This window comes from Olea europaea, chromosome 5 (genome assembly GCF_002742605.1).
Source record: "Olea europaea var. sylvestris chromosome 5, O_europaea_v1, whole genome shotgun sequence".
NCBI classification, from domain to species: Eukaryota; Viridiplantae; Streptophyta; class Magnoliopsida; order Lamiales; family Oleaceae; genus Olea; species Olea europaea.
In genome coordinates this window covers 15,575,883-15,601,693 of record NC_036241.1, presented here as the reverse complement: position 1 = coordinate 15,601,693, position 25,811 = coordinate 15,575,883, and the positions used below count along the sequence as shown (strand labels likewise).

Sequence of the window (25,811 nt, the reverse complement as noted above, 5' to 3'; positions counted from 1 at the left end):
GAAAAAATTTTTGAGCCAACATGATCCTTAGCACCACCTTGAGAAACAGCATATATGGTCTTTGCTGCTGCAATTTGACCTTCAGCTGAATTTGACTTGAGAAGGCCAAGCAATGGTGGAATACAACCCCCAAGCAATACTTTGAGCCGTAACTCATTTTCTTTGCACAGAGAACCTAAAACGCTAGCAGCCCGCAACTTTATCCCAAGGGATCCAGACCGAAGAAGAGATACGAGTACTGGAACTGCTTGAGAATGTGATCCAACTGCACTAAAAGCATTCTCACGTGTATTAATAAGCTCAAGCAATTGAATCAATGAATTCTCTTTTTCTTGGGGTGATGAGGAATTCTGCCGCATTTGCTCAATGCACTGGGCAACGCTTGCTAATGTCCCATCTGGGTCCTCCATACTACTCCGATCTCTGCAGGCAGAGAGAGAACAGAAAGTTCTTAGGTTTTGATTGTCATCAAAATTAACCAAACTTTAATCCTTGATATCTGCAAAATTGTGAAGTACAGAATTTTTTTAAAAGCCTTTACAAAGTGGTAGCTGACTGATATTAGTACTACTTTTGTCAGTGTAAAAATGTAAAATATGATGGTTGTCAAGAGAGGCACCGCAGGAAGCAGGATAAAAGTTAGATTCTTAACATGATAAATGATGTCTATTAATGCAAAAAAGAACAGTGAGAAGCCCTGAAAATCATATAGAGAAGCACAGTTGATGTTTTTGTGATTCTATCTACTTGATTGAGGTGCCCATATAGCGTAGTTGACACTTGCATATAGTCTCTATTGAAGCCTAATTACCTATCAAACTCTCAGACAATTAGGTGGAATAACAATTAGATAACAGTTATGGTCCGAAAGGAAAAACATGCCCCATATCAGGAGCAAGTACGAGGATGACACACGGTTGTAACAGATAATAACAGTGGGTCTTGAGATATTCTCAGCAAATGTATTTTAAAAAGAGTGGGCGCAAAGCTTACTGCATATCATTACATTCTTTATAGCCAAAAGCTTAGTAAATCAAAACATCGGCAGCAGAATAATACTGGAATGTGTAAACTAAGGTGATATTTTGCAACAGACCTTGAATTCACTTTGGCAAGTGTGTGGGGAGTTAAAGTCTCCAAGTCATGAGGTTTAGCATCCCCATTTCTCTCCTGCGACAATAAGTTAAACTCATGGTGAGAGAGAATACTTAGAGATACAGGCAGGAGGTGGAATACACAGGTGCATAAGAGCAAACAAATATAGAACATAAACTACACACATCTTTCAGTCTTATAATACTTCAAAGATTCTCTCAAATTAAAGCTATATCCGAATAGGCAAATCACAATATTTATCCAGGTTAAAGATATCTCACTGTGATGTTCAGGAATTTTCCAATCTTCGATGAAAAAACACCATTTAACTCTCTGTATAACAGTATTAGGCAAGAGAGAGACACACCAAACTATGTTCAGAAGAATATGTTTCTACAATAAATTTTTTATTAGAGAAGTATTATTTCTGCACTTGACATAATCATAAAGTAATTTCAAAAATGCACGAACAGATATTTCAGCATAAAACGATAATTCTTGCCCAGGTGAGCTTTTATATTCAAAACAGTAGTAAAGCTAAAGACAAATCACCCTTCCCTAATCCAACTTTCTCACAATAATGTAAAAGATATTCTCGGAGCATAGTGATGATCAAGAGCACTTTTATAACTATAAAGACAACTAGACAATAATCAGACTAAAAAAGGAACAATCTTAATGAGTAGGTGTCAGCAATCAATGGATGCAATCTAACTTAGATTTCAAAAGCACAAACATGACAGTCTCAATTCTTGATTTCACATCTCGAATTGAGTAGATCTCCAAGATTTGCTTCTGATTGATATTTTATATAACTAATTAAAGAATTTACCAAGCCATTAGCGGCAGGTATGCTGCCATTATTGGCAGAAAATGTCCAAGCTAGTGTTGCCGCCATCTTTGCTGTGATCTCGAGATCGTCACTTCAGATCTGACTCTCCCACTCAACCAAGCGCTAAGAGCGGCTTCCTTTTGAATGCACTAGTCAACAACAGTACAATTCAGTCCATTAAAAAACTACACAACTGAATAATAATAAAAATTAAGAAATCAGGCAGTTAGCACAGATCAAATCCATTATGAAAATATCACTAATCTGGGTTCTAACAAAAGTGATGTGCCAAATCACGCATAGCAAATCAAATGAATTGGAACGCACAACAGTAATTTAAGTAAGTCCATAAGAATTAAAAGTGAATGAAGCTCAAAACTAAAAATTGCTAAGTTGACTAGATTCACGCAATCAGAAATCAAATACAGAAAAATCAGAAGAAAGAAATCGCATCAAAACTCTTCCTCAGCAAAACACTAGATCAACAACTCAGGAAATGAAATTGGACATCGTTACCAAAAATCAACGCAGGATATTCGGCCAGAAATGTCCATCCTTAATTTTAGCCAAATCTATACGTATGCATAGTATAGTACGTATTAAGAAGAAGATATAGCAGAAACGGGAAATTGATTAAACCTTTTCTAGATTCGGTGGAAGAACATAAATTTTTCTTCTGCATGAATGTCGGTACTGTAATTAATGTAGACAGATTTCTAAAAATCAATTTGTTGAAATGCAAATTGAGAATGGGTTTCGTAGGAGATAAGCGAGGAAGATAAAAGGCCTCTTCACTGAGAAAGAGTAAGACACAAGGAATCTGTACGTGTGTGTGTGTGTGTGTGTGTGAAAGAGAGAGAGAGAGAGAGAGAGAGGTGGGGTGCTGGACTGGAGTTGGTTCACCGACAGATTTGGAAGAAGGCTCCTTGTTTTTCGGCTTTGGCTCCAGCTCGGCTCATTGAGAGACGACTAGTTAAAAAGTAATAACTGAAAGCAAATATCCTGAGATTTCAAATTTTTGAAATAGATTTTTCTTTCATGGATTTCGTACAAAATATGGTTCTGTTTAGACAAGGAGCTCTCCATTACCTTTCTAGTTGATAACAAGCTCTACAAGATTCGCTCCAGACTTGTAATGATCTAAGAGCTTGTTTGTTAGAATTTAAAAGTCAATTAAAATCAAATTTTTGATCGTTATTTCACTATTTCAACTGTCATTTTTGGATTTTTTTCTCACAGATAAGACCCATTTTATCTCTAGCGGTAAAAAAATCAATTATCAAAATTTCTGCCAAACAAACACTAAATCACTTAGCCTTTGTTTGATTCCCATTATTTTTAAAATATATTTTTTTCTCTTATTTTAAATTACACATTTTTTATAAAATAATATTACAAAAAAACTCGTAATTTTTCCTTATTTTTTAACCATACATTTTCTATCAATCTACTATTCCAAAATGTATTCTTAATCAAAAATTGGACTCAATCAAACAAAACTCAAATTTGCTATACAAAAAATGAAGCCCCGATTTGATAACCATTAAAGCAAAACTCTTTTTTTTATCAAACTTATTTTCAAATCTACATTCTCTCAATAAAATACGTTGCACATAAATTCAATTTTTTTTTTATTTTTTAACTTCATATTCTCTGAAAAATTACCATTTCAAAATTTATTTTCTCCCAAAAAAACTCTTTTTAATAGTTGTCAAAATGGGACTAAGTTTCACTGTCTAACAATACAGGTTGACCATTCATACCTCCACTAAAATAATTGAATAATACATATCTGCGTTAAATCAACCAATGGTCACCCAACTTTATACTTAATATCATCATGATCACTTAATTTGATTTTGTTTCATCATGCCACCAAATTTTATATTTAGTATCACCATGGCCACTCAATTTCTTTTCACCCTTTTTCACTAATTTTGAAAGGGGTAAAATGATAACTTTACATTATATATATATATAATAAATTTAAAAATCAAAAACAAAATAAAAACTTATTTTTAAAAAAAGTTACTTAAATGAATAATATAAAACAAAAACTTAAAAAAGTTACTTAAAAAATAAAAATAAAAATTTGTTTTAAAAAAAAGTTTGTGAAATAAAATAAAAACTTATTTTAAAAATCAAACATTACTTAGAAAAATAAAATTAAAATGAAAAGTTATTAAAAAAAATGGTTTCATAAAAAAAACTAAAAAATTATTTTAAAAACATTTTAAAAATAAAATAAAAACTTATTTTTAAAAAAAATTAGAAAACTAAAATTAAATAAAGACTTGTTTTTGGAAAGAGATTGGATGGCAATGGTGACACTGAGTATAAAGTTAGGATGATTCAATTGCTATGAGATTTTATTCGGTATTTCTTCACGGGCAATTTGTTGGTCTTCTCATACACCTTGCATTTAATTTACATTGAAGTCACGTACCATCCTCCTATTTAATTTTTTTTATTGAAGACTAAAATTAACATGATGAAAACTTTCTAACTACTTAAAAATTACATAATAACGTTAACAAATATACATAGAATAATTTTTCTTAAGTAAATGTCCTACAAATTCGTAACTTTCGATAATTAACAAAATATTGTGCAACGAATCGAATTGATTTAGAGATCGATGAATGCCCTCCAAATTTATAGGATTGTTGATGGATAATCACATCTTACACGGCTCAAAATCATTAGATTTAAGTGGACACATATGGAATCTCCTTCATAAGGAACATATTAGAACGTGTACTCCTACAAGATTGTGCTCCCAAAAGTGGTGAGATTATTAAAGAAACAAAAGCAGGATGCATATGACATAAAACAATGATTGGGGCTTCATGCCATATACCAGCTATGAAGCGAACATGAAAGGCCAGGCCAGACCAGCTCAATCACTACAAATTTTATTCTCCTACACACATATACTGTTTATTTCCTCAAAGTGCCAGCCATGGAAGTTGATCTGTAACTGTCAAACATGATGAAGATTTTAATCATCACGACACTTTCTAATCAACTGATATAAAAACATACTATTATACAAACCCCCCAAAAAAGAAGCTTGGTGGTTTTGTCAGTTGAAAGGCACGTTTCTTGACTTTCTTTCTCGACATTTTCTGCACTAGTCGACCACATTTACCTACATGCTTTATGGAAATGGAGAAATTGAAACTGGAGTTCCCCACCAGCGAAGGAAGAAAATGCCTCTCCGGTTTCACTAAATCCCAGCTTCCCAAGACAAAAATACAGTAATAGGTTGCTCTATGGCAAAGGGCATTAAAAATAATTGTCTACAATGCATCTCTAAACTGCAGTTGCGTTTAACAACTCATCATCTTTGATTTTGGACTTCTATTTCATGATTATCTGTATTGGAACAGAAGAAAAACTCTGCAATGACTTACAGAAAACCATTAGAGGTTAAATAAAAGGACTTAATTTCCTTAGGCAGGACGATAATAAACTTGCTGTGAATGTATAGAGCTGAAAATTATGCCAGGCTAATAGAAGTGGCGTATGATTGCAGGACGGTCAAAGCTTGCTCAGTGATGGCTCTGTCTTGCCTAACCCAGTCGCCAACAATTTCTAATGTCTGGCTGCCTTTAACACCACTGCAGCGTCACAGAGTTTCCCTCGAGACAAGAGGCTCTCGACTCTATTTATGAGAGATTCAATTCCATCACCATATTGGTCAGTCTCCTTAACTTGAACTTAGAATAGTTGAATAGAAATCAGTACAGAAAATTTCTGGGCTAGTGTGTTTCAATATTTCCATGTTTTGTGGTGCTGTGTGTCAAAAGAGAAAAACACACCTTCAACCAAGAAGCAACATGCACTAATGAATATGACAATACACCGCCTCCTCCTTGTGTGTTGAGCGGAAGAGAAGGTCACCAAGGCTATAACCAGGCTCAGTTTCTCCAATAATTGACACCACTATGAAATCAACCCAAAATCCCTCGAACCACCTTTCAATCATGGTTGCTCCTTGTTCACCCACTTTGGATGTGTAACAAAAATATAATCACAAAGATGAAATAACCACAAAGGCAGTGAAGGAAGCAGTAGACAAAAATCACATAGAGAGCCGCCTGTTATCACAGGCAAGGAAGAGAGACAGAGAGCGAAATCATATGACCAAGAGACGAGGTAGCCCAAGATATATAGGTATTAATTAGGGTATAGTGATGGGTCGAGCCCAATATGGAGGTAAGTGGACTGTTAAGTGGGTTACTCAATATTAGCCGTCCAAGTAAGTGAAATGGGCCATAAGCAACCCTAAACAGTGTTTGGCTCAGATTTTAATCTGAATCAAAGTCTAACAATCAATATTAACCACATCTTTCATGAGCCCCACAACTTTTTAACCACATATTTCGAAAACTTCTATCAAAATCTATTAAAAATCTAATTTTAATCTCCGTCAAACAACCTCTAAATAAATTAGGCTACTTCAAATGGTCCAAAACAATTTTCGATCAGGTTATTTCATTATGGTGTTGATTTAACGTTCAGTCATTTGATCGATGCCGACTGAGAAAAAACATAACAAGTTACATCATAGCACGGAGAGGTCGTTTAACAACAATTTGTCGAACAAACATCCACTTTGATGTCAAAAGACCTGCAAAGAAACATTTTCACTTGTTAATAATATTTCCTATATTGGGAATCGATAAAATTGAAAACTAGTTACCTTTACCAATGTTTAGAATGTCTTTGCAACTTCTAAATTTCACCAATGACAACACTTTAGTGCCCATGTTCGGAGGATTATTCTTATCACTTTTTGTGATACAATATCTCTAATAAAATATAGTCTAACATCAATGTATTTAGTGCATTTGTGAAAGACAAAAGTTTTCACAAAGATATATAGAAAATTGACTATTTGAATACACTATCACGTAATCATTTAGAACGCAGAGTTCAGGCAGCAAACCTTTAAGCCACAAAACTTCTTTAATTGTTTTAGTGGTGGCAATATATTCTGATTCGATCGTGAATAGCATAACTATGTATTGTAACCATGATTTCCAACTAACATAAGAGTTGGACAAAGTAAACACGTAGGACGAAGTGGATTTTCTATTATCTCTATCCACTGCATAGTCAGCATGATGTGATCTGGAGAAGGCCCGAATCGATCGAGAATTTGTTGATTGTGGTCAAAGGGTTAAAATCAAAATTCAAGCTTAATTGCGAGCCAAATGGGGTTGATTCGAGCAATACAATCAATAGTCTAAGCCACAGAGTGCATGAGGTTGAAGTCGATGATCCAAAGTGCAAGTTTGATGTTGGGGCCAAGGTCTAAATCAATGTGGAACAGCTTGTGAATGAAGCCGAAGTCGGAGCCAAACTAAATAGCAATGCGACCGCAAGGCAGTACCTTCATGTGGTCGCACGGAAGCCAACAGGGAAAAATTGGGCGTCAAGCAGTTGAACCATGCGACCGCATGACAGTTGAACCATGCGACCGCACTAAATTTGCCCATGCGGTCGCACAATTAATTCCAAGCCAAAAATTCGCAAGTTTCCAATTTTAACTAGAAGACTTATCTTTGATATTTTTGCCATATTAGGAGACATGTTTTACCTTATTAAATTAGTATTTTAGAATTTATTCCTTTTTTATATTATTTTCTAAGGTTTTAGTTTTAGTATAAATAATTCATTTATTTCATATTGTAACAAGTTTTATAATGATTGAAAATTGAGAGTACTCTCGTTCAAGGCGTGATGCTTCACTTTACCGAACTTATCAAGATTTAACAAATCTTGTGGCGTTCACAATTATCCGGATGAGATTTGTAAGCCTTGTGATTTGGAGGTTGTAGATTTAAAATATCTACGATCGCCTAGTTCATTGTTTAGGGATTAAATCCAAAACCGGAGATTATTGACGTTCTTGGGAATTGTGACAATCTCGTTGTGGGTTTGTGAGTGTTCGTTGCTCACGGGTTCGCATCAGTTGGTATCAGAGATTAGGCTCCAAAAATCGAAGGTTATATCTTTTCCTTCTTGTTGAGTCAGTTTTCATTTTTTTTATTCTTCTTGCTGTTCTTCGAGTCAGTATTATTTTTTGAGTCTTAGATTCAAAAAAATTTCAAAAAAAATTCAAAAGTAGTTTTTGGACTCAATTTGCATCAAAATCAGCTTCCGTTTGTTGCATTTGAGTCTTTTTTTATTTTTCTATCTAGTGAGTAAAAAAAAATTAAAACAAATTTTTTTTACTGTTCACAGGTTACTGTTCAAAAAAAAATTTGTTATTGTGTATATTCCAATTCAAGAATCACTTTCTTGAATTTATATTAAAGTTTCAAGTTGTTCGGTTAGTCAGAAATTCAAGACCACTTCTAAAATTTTCATAATTCGTTCCAAATTCCTATCCAATTCTTGAGTCTTTAAAAATTCCCGAGTCTTACCCACAACCCAATTGGAATTTAATTCAATATAACTGAAAGGATGATGCGACGATTTGAGAAGATGATGGTGGATTTGGGAGATAGGATGGATATGATTGAAAAGCGGTGTAGAAATCTTGTTGATGAATTTGATAGCCCGACCGTGGGAGAAACAAGTGTGTTGAAGCGTATTATCAATACAGCAATCAAATTGGATAATGTGGAGTAATCACGGGGAAAGATCTTTCAAACTAGATGCCATGTCGAAGACAAGGTATGTAGTTTAATTATTGATGGAGATTGTTTCACTAATTTTGTTAGCAATACGGTTGTGGAATCATTAGGATTGAAAATGATGGCACATCAAAAACCTTATAAGTTGTCGTGGTTGGATGAATGTGGAGTGGTTAGAGTATGTAGGCAAGTGAAGTTAAGTTTCTCACTTGGAAGGTACCACGATGACATGTTGTGTGACGTCATTCCATTGCATGCTTGTCACATTTTGTTGGGTAGACCATGGAAGTGTGATAGGAAGGCGAGGTATGATGGAGTCACAAATCGCTATAGTTTTACCAAGAATGGGAGATATATTAAGCTTGCATCGTTGACACCATGACAAGCATATGAGGATCAATGCACGGTAAAAAATAATGCAGAGAGGAGATTGAGGGAAAAGGGTGAGAAAAATATTCCACAAAAAGAGAGTTCGAGAGAAAATAATGAGGTGGTTGATTTTGAGGAAAAAGGAAAAATGCCACAAGAGGGTGAAAAAGAAATTGAGCGTGAAAATCAAAAAGGGAAACTAGAGTTGCAGAAAGAAAATGAAGAAGAATCTTCGATGGGGAAGGAGGAGTTGAAAGTGAGCTTAAATGAAGGGGAGCGTGAAGTTGAGGGGTCGTTGGAGAAAACTAACATTTTCCTTACTAGCTTTGCTATATCTATTTTGCAAGACTTTGAAAACTTACCCCATGAAGGTGAGCCAACTGGGATCCCTTACAACCCGAGGATTGATCATCAGTTGGAGGATGACATTCAACAACAACATCCTAGCTGGGACACCGTCATACCACTTCAAGTTGAATTTGTAATCCCTGAGGAGGTACAACAATTGCCATGTAAGGAATTCATATGCACTGGATTGAAATGCTAAGGCGATATGTCGGGAAACTTGCATCCATTGGAATGTCATTATTACAAGTACCTATGCGAAAGAGGATAGTGAGGATGCAAGATGATCCATCTATTGAAGTTATTATTGGGGCATCCTATACTTGCAAAAAGAAAACGTCAAGGCGTAATCATTTTGATTTATGTGACGATGATTGGATTTATTTAAGAAAGAGGCGGATTCGAAGTCAAAAGAGGTCCAAATTTCATCCTAGAGGCGGTGGACCATTTCACATACTTGCATTAATTGGAGATAAGGGCTACAATTTAGATGTTCAAGCTTTGGATTCGAGGTCGAATCCTTCCGAAAAGAGAGGGGATGATGTGATCTGGAGTAGGCCCGAATCGATCGAGAATTTGTTGATTGTGGTCAAAGGATTAAAATCAAAATTCAAGCTTAATTGCAAGCCAAATGGGGTTGATTCAAGCAATACAATCAATAGTCTGAGCCATAGAGTACATGAGGTCGAAGTCGATGATCCAAAGTGCAAGTTTGACGTTGGGGCCAAGGTCTAAATCAATGTGGAACAGCTTGTGAATGAAGCTGAAGTCGGAGCCAAACTAAATAGCAATGCGACTGCAAGGCAGTACCTTCATGCTGTCACACAGAAGCCAATAGGGAAAAATTGGGCATCAAGCAATTAAACCATGCGACCACACCGAATTTGCCCATGCGGTCGCACAGTTAATTTCGAGCCAGAAATTCACGAGTTTCCAAGTTTAACTAGAAGACGTATCTTTGATATTTTTGCCATATTAGGAGACGTGTTTTACCTTATTAAATTAGGATTTTAGAATTTATTCCTTTTTTATATTATTTTCTAGGGTTTTAGTATAAATAGTTCCTTTATTTCATATTGTAACAAGTTTTATGTTGAATGAAAATTGAGTGTTCTCTCGTTCGAGGTGTGATGCTTCACTTTATCGAACTTATCAAGATTTAACAAGTCTTGTGGCGTTCACAATTATTTGGGTGAGATTCGTAAACCTTATGATTAGGAGGTCGTAAATTTAAAATATCTATGGTTGCCTAGTTCATTGTTTAGGGATTAAATCCAAAACTGACGATTATTGGCGTTCTTGGGAACTGTGGCAATCTCGCTTTGGGTTCGTGAGTGTTCGTTGCTCACGGGTTCGTACCACAGCATCTACAAGACCTTTCAATTTCAGACTTTCTTTATTAGCGTCAAACTTTAGACCTACATTACTAGTTCCCTTTAAATATTTTAACATCCATTTTAAGGCTTCCCAACGCTAGGAACCCGGATTAGACATGTATCTACTAAGAGTACTAACTGCAAAGGTTAAATCTGGTCTAGTACAAACCATCAAATATATAATAGAACCAATCACATTAGAGTATGGAATCTTACTCATGTATTCTATTTCCTTTTTATTACATGGAGCCTGATCTTTAGATAATACAATATAATTAGCTAAAGGTAACATAACAGGTTTGCATTCATGCATGTCAAATCTTTTCAGCACTTTTAAAACATAAGACGACTGATGTAGAAACAAAGCAGAATATGATCTATCTTTTTCAATTTTCATACCTAGAATTCTCTTTACTTTACTTAGATTTTTCATGTCAAGTTCACCATTCAACTTTGTTTTTATCTTACTTATCTATTTTGGTGATAAACTAATCAATAACATATCATCCACAGACAACAATAAAAACACAAAGTTATTGTTGACATCATCATATTGGAAGTATAGGCAATTATCAAACTTACTCATTTAAAATCCTATAGTGAGTAAAAAATAATCAAATCTTTTATACAACTGTCTAGGTAATTATTTTAGGCCATATAAGGTTTTTTCAAAAAACACATATGATCAGATTTTAATTTATTTTTAAAACTATTTTGTTGATTCATAAATATTTGCTCATCAAGTTCACAATTTAAAAAGCAATTTTTACATTAAGTTGTTCAAATTCTCAATCAAATAAGCATGACCCTAATAGTAGTATACTTAATAACTGGTGAAAAATCTCGTTATAATCAACACCACCCTTTTGTGTGCATTTGGCTACTAACCTAACCTTAAATCTTAAGGGTTCAGATTCACTAGTACCCGCCTTAACCTTAAAACCCCACTTATAATCAATTGTAGATTTATTCTTACTAGTTTCCAAGTTTGATTCTTTTCTAAAGAATTCATCTTCTCTTTCATTGTCTTAAACTACTCTTGTGATTGTTCACTTCTCATTGTCTCTTCAAAGGTTTTTGGCTATCTATCAGCTAGATCCTCATAGCTAGTATAAGCAAAAGCTAACTTGAATTCATATCAAAATATCCTAGGCTCTCTCGTTTGTCTCCTCTCTCTGTCCCTAACTAAATTATAGTTTGCTAAAGGCTTTTCTACTTCAAGATGCTCTTCTATCACTGCTTCCTCTCTATTCTCCATTTCAAGTTGTTCAACCTGAGTCTCCACCTCATTAGGGATGGTAGATACAGATGTGCTAAATTTTCTTAACTCCACCTTGAACTGATCTCTCTCTTCACCTTTTTCTTCTTCATTCACAGGTTCAGATTCAATCTTAAAGCAAGCATTTCAGCTTCGTTAAACATGACATCTCTATTGGCAACGATCTTAACCCCCTTTGGCTTCTAGCTCGTAACCTGTAACCTTTAACACCTTCTGGGTAACTTAGAAAAATGCATTTCCTAGCTCTAAATTCAAGCTTTCCTTCACTCTGATGAGAGAAGGCAAAACAGTCAAAACTCAAAAGTTTTAAGTATAGAATAATCATTTGGTTTCATTTTTCATGAGGAGTATCGCCATTCCATACAGCAGATGGAATCAAATTAATCAAATAAAAGGTAGTCATAACAGTTTCACCCCAAAATGACTTTTGAACACCAGAACTTAATATCATGCAACACACTTTATCAAATATAGTTTTATTCATCCTCCCAACTACCCCGTTTTGTTGAGGAGTGCAAGGAATAGTCATGTGCCTTGTTATTCCATTTTCTTTGCACATATTGTGAATTCAGTGTTGCAAAACTCTAAAACATTATCAATTATAAAAAAAAATTGATCTTTTTTTCAGTTTGGTTTTCAACTTGTCTTTTCCAAGTATTAAAACTATAGAAAGTATCTGACTTATCTTTTAAAAGATAAACCCTACCCATTTCTCGGGTAATTATCAATAATAGATAAGAAATACATATTTCTATCCGATGTGAGATTACTTGCAGGACCCTATAGATCTTAATGTACATATTCAAGCATATCTTTAATTTTATGAACACTAGTGGAAAAGGAAGATCTATGATGTTTACCAAGCACATAGTAAACATAGAAAGACAAATCGAATACATAATCATTTCCAAAAACACCATTTTCATTAAAGAGTTTAAGACCCTTAAGACCTACGTGTGCAAGTCTATTGGGTCATTTATGTGTGTAATTGACCTTAACAGAAGAGATAAGAAAATCTAGGCCTCCTATCACTTCTCCAATAGTGATGTAAATATCATTTCTCCTGGTTCCATTAATGGGAACAAGAACATCAGTAACCAATCTTAAAACTCTATTTCCAATTTTACCAATAAATTCAGCCTTTTCAAGTCTCCCTATTAAGATTAAGTTTCTAGATAGTTCTGAAAAATATCTAACATCTTTTAAAGTATACACAAAATTGGTGTCGAACTTTAAGTAATGTTACCAATCCCAGCAACAGTATAGGCAGAATTGTCACATAGAATAAAATGCCCATCATTTGATTCGTACAATTTTTCAAACCAATCCTTTTGTGATATTACATTAAAAGATGCACTAGAATTAGGTATCCAGTAATTAGATTCAATTGACCTTGGCAGTTAAATTCAATTCAGCAAGATAAGCAACGAGACCTGTGATCATATATACTTCACTGTCATCAACGTTGGAAATGAAAGACAACACCTATACTTCATCTCTCTTTACCCTTCAACTTACTTTTCTTTTTATAGCAATCTTTTATAAATTGTCTCGTGTTCCTACAGCCATAGCATTTTCTATTTTTAGTCCTAGATTTTGATCTAGACCTACCATTGCCCTTCTTTTTACAGCTATTACTACTTAATTGGCTACTACCATGGAACCCTTCATAATTGTTTTGCCTAAACTGTTTTCTATCCCTTACCATGTGAATTTCACCGTTTTTCTTATCATGTTTTTCCGCTTTAATCTCCATCTCTTTGCTTTTGAGAGTGTCAATGAAAATTTAAGGCGTCAAAGTGTCCATACGATACTTGATTATATTTTTAACTTCTTTATAAGTGTTAGGAATTGAATTAAACAAAATTATAACATTATAGGTTTCTGACGCCGTCTATTCACAGTTTACAATATTTTGAACAAGTTTGTTAAAAATGTCTAAATTATTATTAAGATTCTTTGAATGATCCATTTTAAAACTGAAAAAATGTTCAAGCAAGTAAAGCTTGTTTGGAATATATTTGAGTATATACAAGTCTTCTAATTTTGTCCAAAGTTTTTTTGTGGTTTCCATTTTACCCACTTTCCTCAATACATCGTCAAACAAGTGTAAATTGATTGAAATATAGGCAAGCTCATCAGCTTTCTCTTTTTTTTTTCTTTTTTTTTTAAATCAACAGGAAAATTGCCTTTAATAGCTTTTGAAACATTTTGTTAGAGCGAAATACCTCTCATCTTTTGTTGCAATATAGAGAAATTAACTTTTTCGTTAAAAATTCCCAAATCAAAATTGTGAGGTATCATTTTTACAGATCAATCCAAAAAATGGCACAGAATCACAACCAAACCACACAAAGTAGTCATAGGTATATAAGCATTATACACCGTTTTAGATTCACAGGATTTTGTGAGATTCATAATCTCATATTAAGGGAATATTCGAACGAGTAAGATCTAGGTATTTTAACGAATTAATTAGGCAACAACGAAGTATGTCAATCAACCAAAGCAATTCCAAAACAAAGTATGCCACAAAGGTAATAAATGAATTTTATCAAAGGACAAAATACTTTAATCACATAAGAGCAAATAGTTCCTAATTTCTAATACAAGCAATGGTTACCCCATACGGTGACTTCAAATCGTATTGTCACTCCCACAAAATGATGCGTTAGTGCAAAAATTTAATTAGAATAAGCCAATTTACCATAGTGAACACATCTGAAGTCTTTAAAATCATAGGATATGAATCTACTACTTTAGGACCACTATGTTAAAGTTTGGGGTCCATCTTAATAAGGTCAACCTTATTAAGTGGAGAAGTCCAATCCTTTATAAATTGGTATTTATTTTCATCATCATTCGATGTGAGATATAATACCTTAACAGGCCCCCTCAAGATGGTGGCTCACTTGATTACACCAATCTTGAAATTCATGGGTTGGCTCTGATACCATGTTAAAGTTTGGGGTCCATCTTAATAAGGTCAACCTTATTAAGTGGAGAAGTCCAATCCTTTATAAATTGGTATTTATTTTCATCATCATTCGATGTGAGATATAATACCTTAACACACTACTGTTTGCTCAAAAGATTCATCAAATATTCCAATGCATTGACCAATGAACGCAGATCAAGCATCCAAGGCATTCAAAATTTCTTGTAAAACCAAAAACACAAAATTAATGATATTGGTATGTTCAGAAAATTAAAACGAGCAACTTGTCTAAAGAAAGCTCTCCAGAATTGCAACCAGGCACCGTCGTGGCCAGTTGTCACCACAGCCACAGGGAAAAGGTCCTCCACTTGCAGAATTTGGGTATGACCTTAGTTTGCCTGACCGATCACTGGTTTAGTCGGAATTGTAGTTTTCATATTCGGCCCTTCGAAAAATCGACGAGATTTGGACTTCTTTCGATCGATTTTTGGCCCGAAAAAAACTCCATGGTGCTCTAATACCAGATTTTGAGAGGAAGAGAAGGTCACCAAGACTCTAACAAAGCTTAGTTTTTCCAATAATCGACACCACTATGAAATCAACCTAAAATCCCTCAAATCACCTTTTACTAACGGTTGCTCCTTGTTCACCCACATAGGACGTGTAACGAAGATATAACCACAAAGGTAGAGAAGGACATAGTAGGCAAAAATTACAAAGAGAGTTGCCCATATTCATACGCAAGGAAGAGAGACAGAGAGTGAAATCATATGATTAAGAGACGAGGCAGCCTAAGATATATAGGTGTCAATTAGGGTACAGTGATAGGTCGAGCCCAATATGGAGATAATTGGGCCGTTAAGTAGGTTACCCGATATTAGCCGTCCAAGTAAGTGAAATTAGCCATGAGTAGTACTAATTAAATTATGCTAGTTCAAATGGCCCAAACAGTTTTTGGGTCGGGTTATTTCATTATTGTGTCAATTTACCATTCAATCATTTGGTCGATACCAACTGAGAAAAACATACCTAGTTACATCATAACTTGGGGAGGTCGTTTGACAACAATTAACACGGTCGGACATAAAATTATTTCATGTTTCATGTTTTTTGGAACAGGTACCATGAAATAGCCGTGATAAAAAAAACGCTTTAAGTATAAACAATCTCAACAAAGGTACAAACCAAGACCACTCAAACTATGCCCCCTTTCCAACCCAAACATCTATCTACTATTGAATTTAATGATAATCGTGCTAAGAATGAAGAATCACAAAATTATAAATTGATAAATCGAATTCATACCTGCGGAAGATACTGTGGACATGACTAATAACAGCCAGATCTTACCCTCCTTACTTCTCACAAAGTATTAGCTATCAATGAGACAATTTAATAAAATAATATGGAGAGGAGAATGGGACTAGCCTTTATATAGAAAATTATCAAGCCATCCCATTACGACTCAAACTTTAATTAGGGTTTACATATATTTACCGGTCACATACTTAAAATTACCACATCATATAAAATATAGCCCGTAAGGTGTAAAACGGCCCAATTGATCGCTTAACAAATTTATCCCAATCACGATATTATTATTAGTCATACATCTAACCCGTAAATTTTGCAATCAAATAGGAAGACCATATTAGAATTATTATGATATTCTCCCACTTGGGCAAAAATTTGATTGCTATAATAAAACTTTTAACACCCGAGTTAGACTACATAGGTCGCCACACAAGTATAGCTTCAATGATGACACCTTATGCAATATGGTTCGGTCCAACAAGAATGTCAACACTGAACATGAAAGTTATTACACCAATTAAGCAATGGGAGACTATTCCACAGCTACGAATGCCAACCTCTTTATCAACATAGATCCCCATCCTCCAACCAATATGATAGTATGTGGTATGAATTTAGCACCAAATGTGATAAAAAAAACTATGCTAATTCATATCGGCCCTCATAATACTTCAAATCAAAATAAAGCCACGTCTCCAAGAGAGACTCGTCTTATGTCTTCATCCGTCATATCTCAAGATTACAATAATAGCATAATAGTTATAAGTCAAATGTATGCTCAAAATAATTAATGGATATAGGAAATAATATTTTATTATTGGAAGAGGTTGTACCCGAAAAACATATGGGTTGTCTACATACCTTGTGAAGAGATCAAGTGAAAACATAGTTCTTTTACATAAATAACTTACACAAACCAAAAACATCAAAGGTTTTCACAATATCCTTATTAGCAACATGTGTCTTAAAGACTTTTGGAGCGAGGGTCTGCAATCATTGCTTTTGTATTGATATGTTCAATATTCGGCTACCCTTCCTTGACTCTGTCTTTGACCACCAAATCTTTGATATTAATATGCTTTGACTTATCAGAACTTTTATTATTCCTTGAAAAGAACACTGCTGCAATATTATCACAATCAATAGTGATTGGTCTCGAGATGGAATCAACAATTTTCAACTCGAAATTAAAATTTCTTAACCAAACGACTTGAACTGTAGTCCCATAATATGCCACAAATTCAGCTTCTATGGTAGAAGATGCCAGTGGAGTCTATTTAGTACTTTTCCAAGAGATAGCACCACCAACTAACATGAAAATATAACATGGGATTGATTTCAAATCATCTTGATATCAAGCAAAATCTGAGTAACCTATCACCTCAGGGTGATTTAAATGCTGTAATGTAAGCATATAACATTCAGTTTTCTTCAAGTATCTCTTAACTTTCTTAGCTGCTTTCCAATGCTCTTGTCCTAGATTTGACTGGAACCTGCTAAGGACACTGATTGCGTAGGCTATATCCAATCTAGTGTAAACTTGAGCAACATCAAGCTCCCCACAGCACTAACATATGACATCATCTATATAGATTTCCTTTTGTAGCTCATTGCTTGGACATTAAGCTTTGTTAAACTTATCTCTTTTTATGATACGTGTATCACTAGGTGTACAATTTTACACATTGAACCTTTCAAGAAAATGTCGGATATAAGCTTTCTGAAAAATTCTCAGCAAACCATGATTTCTATCACAATGTATTTCAATACCAAGCATAGAAGAAGCTTCTCCAAGATCTTTCGTCTCAAAATTAGCATATAACATTTTTTTTATCTCATAAAGCAATCCCAAGTTATTGCTTGTATGCAAAATATCATCAACATACATCACAAGAAAAATGAAATTTCTCCCATTGATTTTGAGATAAATGCATTAATCAACTGTATTTTCAAAAAAACCAAAAGAAGTCACAAACTCGTCACATTTCAAATATTATTGTCGTGATGCTTGCTTGAGGCTATATAAGTATTTATTTAACTTGCATACTAAGTTTTTTTTTTTTCTTTCGCTACAAAACCTTCAGGTTGTCTCATGAAAACGATGCATAACTTTTTTTTTCGATTTGAATTTGATGTGTGATCATACTTTGATTATATAAAATCCTTTTGACATCCTTCTTTACCCAATTGACTCCGAATACTCTTGAATCTTCGTCATGAGGTTGGACACAACTTTTGAGTTTTTCCACTTTGGTCCCCAAACTTTGGATCTTGCTCTCTTTCCGGGTTTTCCTCTTATTTCTTCCAATTTCTTGTACCACCATTGAATTTTAACTATTCAACACCAAATGCAACAATTTAGACATAATTCATCTGAGAAGTAACAAAATATGATCGTTTTAAGATTTTGAATAAGTGTATAAAATATATTTTTCAGTATGTTTTCTATTATCTGGTTAAACTTTCAATGAAAATTTTGTTAAAAAACAAATTGCGATTTGAAAATAAAAATTTGAACAAACGGATCTCAACTTTAAGAAATAATATGAAAAAAATGCTTATCGACAATCTGAAGCAATAGTAAGAAATTAATATATTCTGAAGATCACAATGATGTGTTTGTTATACATTATTTCAAAACTCAAAAGTTTCTTGAACTCACATATGAAGATCACAATGATGGGTTATTTATACATTATTCAAAAGTTTCTTGATTTTATTATTTATTTTGAAAAAATGAATAATATTAAGAAAACTTAGCATGCACAATGACAAATTATAGCGTACTCACATATTATTACTTGATCAGCTAGTATTATGACATATTTATTGGAGTTAGAAATCTGCTTCTTTTCAATCTATTAACCACATTAAGCTCTTGTTTGATTCTCATTCTTCTAAAAATTCATTTTCAACCACACATTCTTTAATAAAATAATATTTCACGCAAATTCAAAATATTTCTTTAATTTTTAACAGCACATTCTCCATCAATCTACTATTCAAAATGTATTATTTTTCCCAAAATGGGGATCAACATAATGGCTAAACATGTCTTCCTTGAGTTTTAATCTCCACTCTAACAAAACTTTGTCACCTGCAATAAAAGCAAAATCCAATGTTACAGTCGAGTTATTACTTGATCATGTGCTATAAGATAAACAATTAATTATTGACACTCGATCGTTCTCCAAAAATGAAGTTTAACCTTTTGCATCTAACAACTCTAAAATACTAAGCATGTCATGAGTAAAATATATAGTTAATCATAACAGTTTTTCACCTGCTCATATATTCGATCTACTTTGGTTCAGGCCAGGGGTCGACCCAATGAAGGCCAAGTGTAGGCAGATCAATATAGAAGATGCATGCTCTTCCCATAGCAACAGCTTCATAATTTGATTATCCAATTGACAGAGTTGAGAAGGAAACCTGTTTGTGAAATCAAGATTCTAATTGCTTCTCATCGAAATAATATTCCTATATAGATTCCATCTCAGCTGCTTCGCCCATGGAAAATGAACAACTCTGTGATCTGGTGGAGCGACACAAATATGAACGACCATGAAAGGAAGTTGCCAGAGATGGCTGTTGAATAATTTATCTCCACCTTCATTGAAGGAATTATCTAGAATAATGAAAGCTATGTCCACCGATATTATAGGATTATGTAGAAGAAGAAGCCACCGATTTTTATCTGTAAATTCAGGCTACTGAACTGTAAAGTGTGCACGAGTGAGAATTAAGAGTGTGAGCAGAGAATAAAAGTAAAGAGAGAATAATGTGAGAGAAAGAAAAAGTGTAGTGAATTGTGGAAGGAATAGTCAGCGGTGTCAATAATCTTGTCAATAGTGTTTTGTTAAATATTAAAATAGTGAGGTAGACTGGTAGTGGCGTGTAAGTGATTTTGAAATAATAAAATCACTTTATTTGTGGGGTTAAACTAAAAGTAAAGAGAGAATAATGTGAGAGAAAGAAAAAGTGTAGTGAATTGTGGAAGGAATAGTCAGCGGTGTCAATAATCTTGTCAATAGTGTTTTGTTAAATATTAAAATAGTGAGGTAGACTGGTAGTGGCGTGTAAGTGATTTTGAAATAATAAAATCACTTTATTTGTGGGGTTAAACTAAAAGTAAAGAGAGAATAATGTGAGAGAAAGAAAAAGTGTAGTGAATTGTGGAAGGAATAGTCAGCGGTGTCAATAATCTTGTCAATAGTGTTTTGTTAAATATTAAAATAGTGAGGTAGACTGGTAGTGGCGTGTAAGTGATTTTGAAATAATAAAATCACTTTATTTGTGGGGTTAAACTCAACAGTGATATGAAGAGCTTGCATGATTGCTGGAACTTTTATTACTAGTCTGCGTCTCGTGTGTTGCACGAATTTTATATTTATTTTGATTTTATTAGCGTAAAAATTATAAATCATACAAAAAGTATTTGAAAATAAGAAATATTTGTTTGATTCTCATCTTTTGGTCGACTGTATATTTTATGTCACGATAATTTATTTTTATTCTTATAAATAAGTATAATGAATGTTGTGATTGTATATATGTCAAGGATAATTTATTTTTAATTATTTTTTGTTTAGTGTAGATGAAGATATATTTTTTTAATCTGATATTGCAAAAAAGTTGTAAATTGAATTTTGCAAAATGCTTTTCTTTAGCAACTTCGATTCGAGAGACTATACTTGTAGTTCAAAAATAACACGCGCAGTTGTAAATTGAAAGAAAATATCCACGTACAAAAATATTTAAATAACAAACTCAAGTTCGCACGTAAAATAACTTGAAGTGACACTTACTAAATGACCAACTCCCTTGTTGGTGTAAGAATTAGAACCCTAATAGTAGGTCTATTCTTTGGAGGATACAACAGTCACTCCAAGGTTGGTAGGGCAAAAGCATTTGAAAAAAAAATTAAATAAATTTTATTCGAAAGAGAAAATAATTAAAAAGAAATTTAAATAAATTGATAAAAAAAACCAATTATTTATAAAATAAATTTTTCAATTTTAATTAAATAATATTTATATATTCTTCACTTAATTTTCATAACTTTATTTTATTTTTTACTTCTAAATAATTTTAAACGAATTTTTTTACTTATATAAGTAATTTTTACATATATTAGAAATATTTTTTGTTAATATGTTTATTTTTAAATTTTTTTTTTTACTAAAAGTGATATATATATTTTTTTACTTATAAAAGTGGTCAGCACGGAGTAAGGCGGGAAGTATGGAAAGTTGCGTGTTACATAGATTCACATTGCCTCTCTCATAATATATATATAATATAAGCAAATGAGTTGATTTGAAAAGGCATGGCCATAGCGTATAAAAATGGATAACGGAAAAGTACAAAAAAAAAATTAAATAATCCTCCGTGCATGGAGACCACACTATATATAATTATTTTTAATTCTTTTCTCTTCAATTTTTTTAACTTACAAATAACTTTTTCATTAAAACTGAAAAATTTTGTTTTATTTGGAACATAAAAGAATTAAAAAGAAAAAAATAATTGATTTCTTTTAAGGAAAAAACGCATTTGTTAACACATACGTTTAATCTCCGTTTAACTATTTTCGATATTTATTTAGATCATTCGATATCTCTACGATATAGTTCTCAAAATGAGTTTCGAGAGAATGTAAAATATTTATCAATTCGACTATCATACAATCGTCGACAAAATTTTAAAGTTAGCTTGTTATCGAAAATTTTGAAATAGTAATAAAATAATTAATTTTTTTAAGAAAAACGACTTATGCGTATTTTTTAACACATATGTTTAATGTCCGTTTAACTATTTTTAATATCTACTTAGATCATTCGATATCTCTACGATATAGTTCTCAAAATGAGTTTAGAGAGAATGTAAAATATTTATCGATTCAATTATCGTGCAATCGTAGATGAATTTTTAAAGTTAGCTTGTTATCGAAAAATTCGAAATATAGTTTGAAAATGCCTACTTTGATGTCCCATAACATTTGCTCTGATTGACCGTTTCACGCACCGTTAACGACGTTCAATACTATGTCGCGAGTACTTCAAAACGATATTAAGAATGTAATATTTCGACTTCATTTGATATTCCGTAATGAGCATAAAAATGAACACAAAAACATAAGTGTATATATATATATAAATTTTAAAAAATATATACTTAGAACTTTGAGTTAATATTTAATCTAAAGTAATATTTAGATAAATTTAATTTTAAAAAATTCAATATTACTAAAAATATTACTATAAAATTAAATATTGTCTGAAATTATTTTCGTTTTTCTTAAAAAAATCAATTTTTTTATTACTATTTATTATTTTTTCGCAACATTTTTCTCAATACATCATTTTGCTCAAAAAAATTATGCGGTATGACGTAATTTTTTTTTTAATTATTTAAAATTTCATTTTTTTCAAGTGGGGAGCAAAAACGACGCGTTCCTCCGTGCATGGAGAAAAAAATTTCCGTCATACCACATAATTTTTTTTGAGCAAAATGATGCATTGAGAAAATTGTTGCCAAAAAAAAAATAGTAATAAAATAATTAATTTTTTTTAAAAAATGACGTATACGCATTTTTAACACATACGTTTAATATCCGTTTAACTATTTTCGATATTTATTTAGATCATTCGATGGCTCTACGATATAGTTCTCAAAATGAGTTTCGAGAGAATGTAAAACATTTATCGATTCGACTATCGTACAATCGTTGACGAATTTTTAAAGTTAGCTTGTTATCGAAAATTTCGAAATAGTAATAAAATAATTGATTTTTTTAAAGAAAAAAGGACTTATGCGTATTTTTTAACACATACGTTTAATCTCTGTTTCGATATCTATTTAGATCATTCGATATCTCTATGATATAGTTCTCATAATGAGTTTCGAGATAATGTAAAATATTTATCGATTCGACTATAGTACAATTGTAGATGAATTTTTAAAGTTAACTTGTTATCAAAAATTTCGAAATATAGTTTAAAAATGCCTACTTTGATGTCCTATAACATTTGCTATGATTGACCGTTTCACGCACCATCAACGACGTGCAATATTATGCCGCGAGTACTTCAAAACGATATTAAGAATGTAATATTTCGACTTCGTTTGATATCCCGTAATGAGCTTGAAAATGAAAAAAAAATCTCTAAATTTTGTCTCCATGCACAGAGACAGTGTCTCCGTGCATGGAGGCCCCAACAATAATTTTTTTTTTCTTTTCCCCTCCGTGCACGGAGAGATTACCTTTTTTTTTTTCTTTTTTGCTATGTAGTTTTAGTTATAATTTTTTTTTTCAATTTAATAATTCTCTTTAATTCTTTTCTCTTCAAATTTTTTACTTATAAGTAATATGTTGTAAAAAAAATTTCTGTAGCATATTATCTATATCTTTTTTTCTTTTAATATAAAAGTGATATTTTTCTTATATCCCTACTATATATCTATATCGGAGTTGGGAGGAATGAAATTGTGTGTTGCAGTAAATTTGGAGGTAGTGTACAATAAAATAAAATATATATCAAGCAAATGACGTCATTTTTGGCCCCCAAATTGAAAAAAACAAAACAAAAAAAATGCAACAGTAGAGATGGATCAAGACACTGTTGCTTTCTACAGTGCCCTCACATTCCCCTTTTTTATATAGTAGGGATTACACCAGCTTGTAATATGAAAAGCTAGCATTATTCTTTGCTTTTGACAAAAGAAAGTTAATGTTGAGTTCTATTCACGAGAGTTTTCAAAAGTAGATCTCTTCACATTGAATGATCAACTTGATAATTACATTTTTGGCATTCTTTCTAACAAAAAGTTTGAAGAATTGAATAGCCTCAACGCTCTTGTCCATGTTGAATGTTATGCTTGACATTTAAGTGGTTTTTGGAGCCTAATAATGCAGCCCAAATCAAGTGGCCCTTTTAACTGAATGTGACCCGATTTGCCCCTACTTGTACAGACTCGTGTTTCCTCCAAATGCGACCTTAGTTTGTTTTTAACTGGATGGATCAGATGGTGCCAGGTGGAGTCGACTGAACCATTGGATGCAAGTGATTTTTTCATTATACTTAGCCCTAGACTTTTCACTTACTACAATTTGAGAGTCTTCTAGGGTTTTTTGATGAGTCTTGTTCTTTGTTTGTTCCTTCTCAGAAAATTCTTGGTTTTCATCTGTAATCCCTTAGTTTCTAGGTGTTCTTGGTGAGATCTAGTATAGATTACAATATTCTTGTGATGATTCTACTCACTGATTGAGTGTTTGGTGCTGGTTAATTTGGTGTAATCTGAGTAAGTGAGAATTTATGTTTTTCAGAGTTTGAGGGCTAGATCTTTTCAGATCTATTGTGTTGTAATCCTTAAACACTTGATATTTTTGTTGGTTCTAGTGGATTGAAGCGATAACCACTTAAAGTGGATGCTCAACGTGGTGATTTGCCCTTTGTGGGTGAACATCCGGGCCTAAAGGCGAAAAATCTTCGGTGTTCTTTCATTTTCTTTTATTATTTTGTTTACTTCTGGGACTAAAAATACCTGTAGTGGTATCCAAGTGCTTCGATCTGTTCATATAATCTTCGATCTTGCCTTCTGTGGTGTTCTTGATGGTCAGAACTTTTGATCTTTATAGATCCATATTTTTAAGGGAGTTCGTGATCACTGCTTTGGTGGAAAAGTAAAATAGTCTCGGTATTTACTATTTTACACTATTGGCCTGACACGAGTTTGGTAACGAGTTTTTAACCCTAAAACTAATTTTCTCGATTCTTCAAATAACTCTATTTTTTCTTGGTTGAAGCCCACTTAGATCTGCCTTTGTCTAGGGTTTCATACGAGAACCCTAGAATCTGAGGGGACTGGGTTTAACGGCTTCTTCAAGATTAGCTGTGAAATTTGTCTGTCGAAAATAATTGTTTCATGGTTTATTGGTTACCTGATTTACCAGCTTTCTGTGTTGTATATTATGTGCATCTGTGTGAGAATCAACTGCACACTGATACTTTGTGTATACACTTGTGCATATAAATTTGCTTTTCTCTCACACTGCATACCTCAACTTGCATTGGCCAAAAGATTGTTAAATTTTTTAAAAAATAATGGCAAGCACTAAGATTGATATTGAAATCGGGAACGGTAAATGAGACTTTAGTCTTTGGAGTAAAAAATTGAAGGCACTTTTAATGCAACAAAGGTGTGTGAAAGCTATAAATGAATCATGGGGTCCTGAAATTGCTGATAATAGAAGGACTGATCAAGATGAAATTGCTTGGAGTACAATTTTCTTGTATTTATCTGATAGTGTGATTAGAGAGGGAGGAAAAACAAAAACTGCAGCTGAAATTTGGACAAAGTTTGAATCTCTCTATCAAATCAAAACTCTTCCAAATAAATGTTACTTGTGGAAACAATTCTTCAGCTTTAAATTTGACCCTAAAAGTGATCTTGAAATGAATCTTGATAGATTTAATAAAATATCACAAGATATCACAAACAATGATGAAACTCTCTCTGATGATCAAAAATCTGTGGCCGTACTGTCATCTTTGCATGATAAATACAAAGAAGTGAAACATGCCATTGCATACGGTAGAACATCTGTAAC

At 33.0% G+C, this 25,811-nt stretch overlaps 1 protein-coding gene across 3 annotated transcripts in view; it reads right to left on the bottom strand.

Moving 5' to 3' along the window:
• Window positions 1-2,813, bottom strand: part of LOC111394814 (protein CELLULOSE SYNTHASE INTERACTIVE 1) — a 12,779-nt gene extending 9,966 nt beyond the window's left edge. Inside the window, exons 1-4 of one of the 3 annotated variants that reach the window (XM_023020825.1) lie at window positions 2,567-2,813; window positions 1,928-2,076; window positions 1,097-1,170; window positions 80-423 (exon numbers count right to left, since the gene is read on the bottom strand). In XM_023020825.1, coding sequence (XP_022876593.1) covers window positions 80-423; window positions 1,097-1,170; window positions 1,928-1,993 — 484 coding nt within the window. In that variant the 5' untranslated portion in view covers window positions 1,994-2,076; window positions 2,567-2,813. Of the gene's footprint in view, window positions 1-79; window positions 500-1,096; window positions 1,171-1,927; window positions 2,077-2,566 lie in introns of those variants that run through there. The other 2 variants (XM_023020826.1, XM_023020827.1) reach the window with 2 other exon arrangements.
• Between the last annotated feature and the right edge of the window lie 22,998 nt (window positions 2,814-25,811).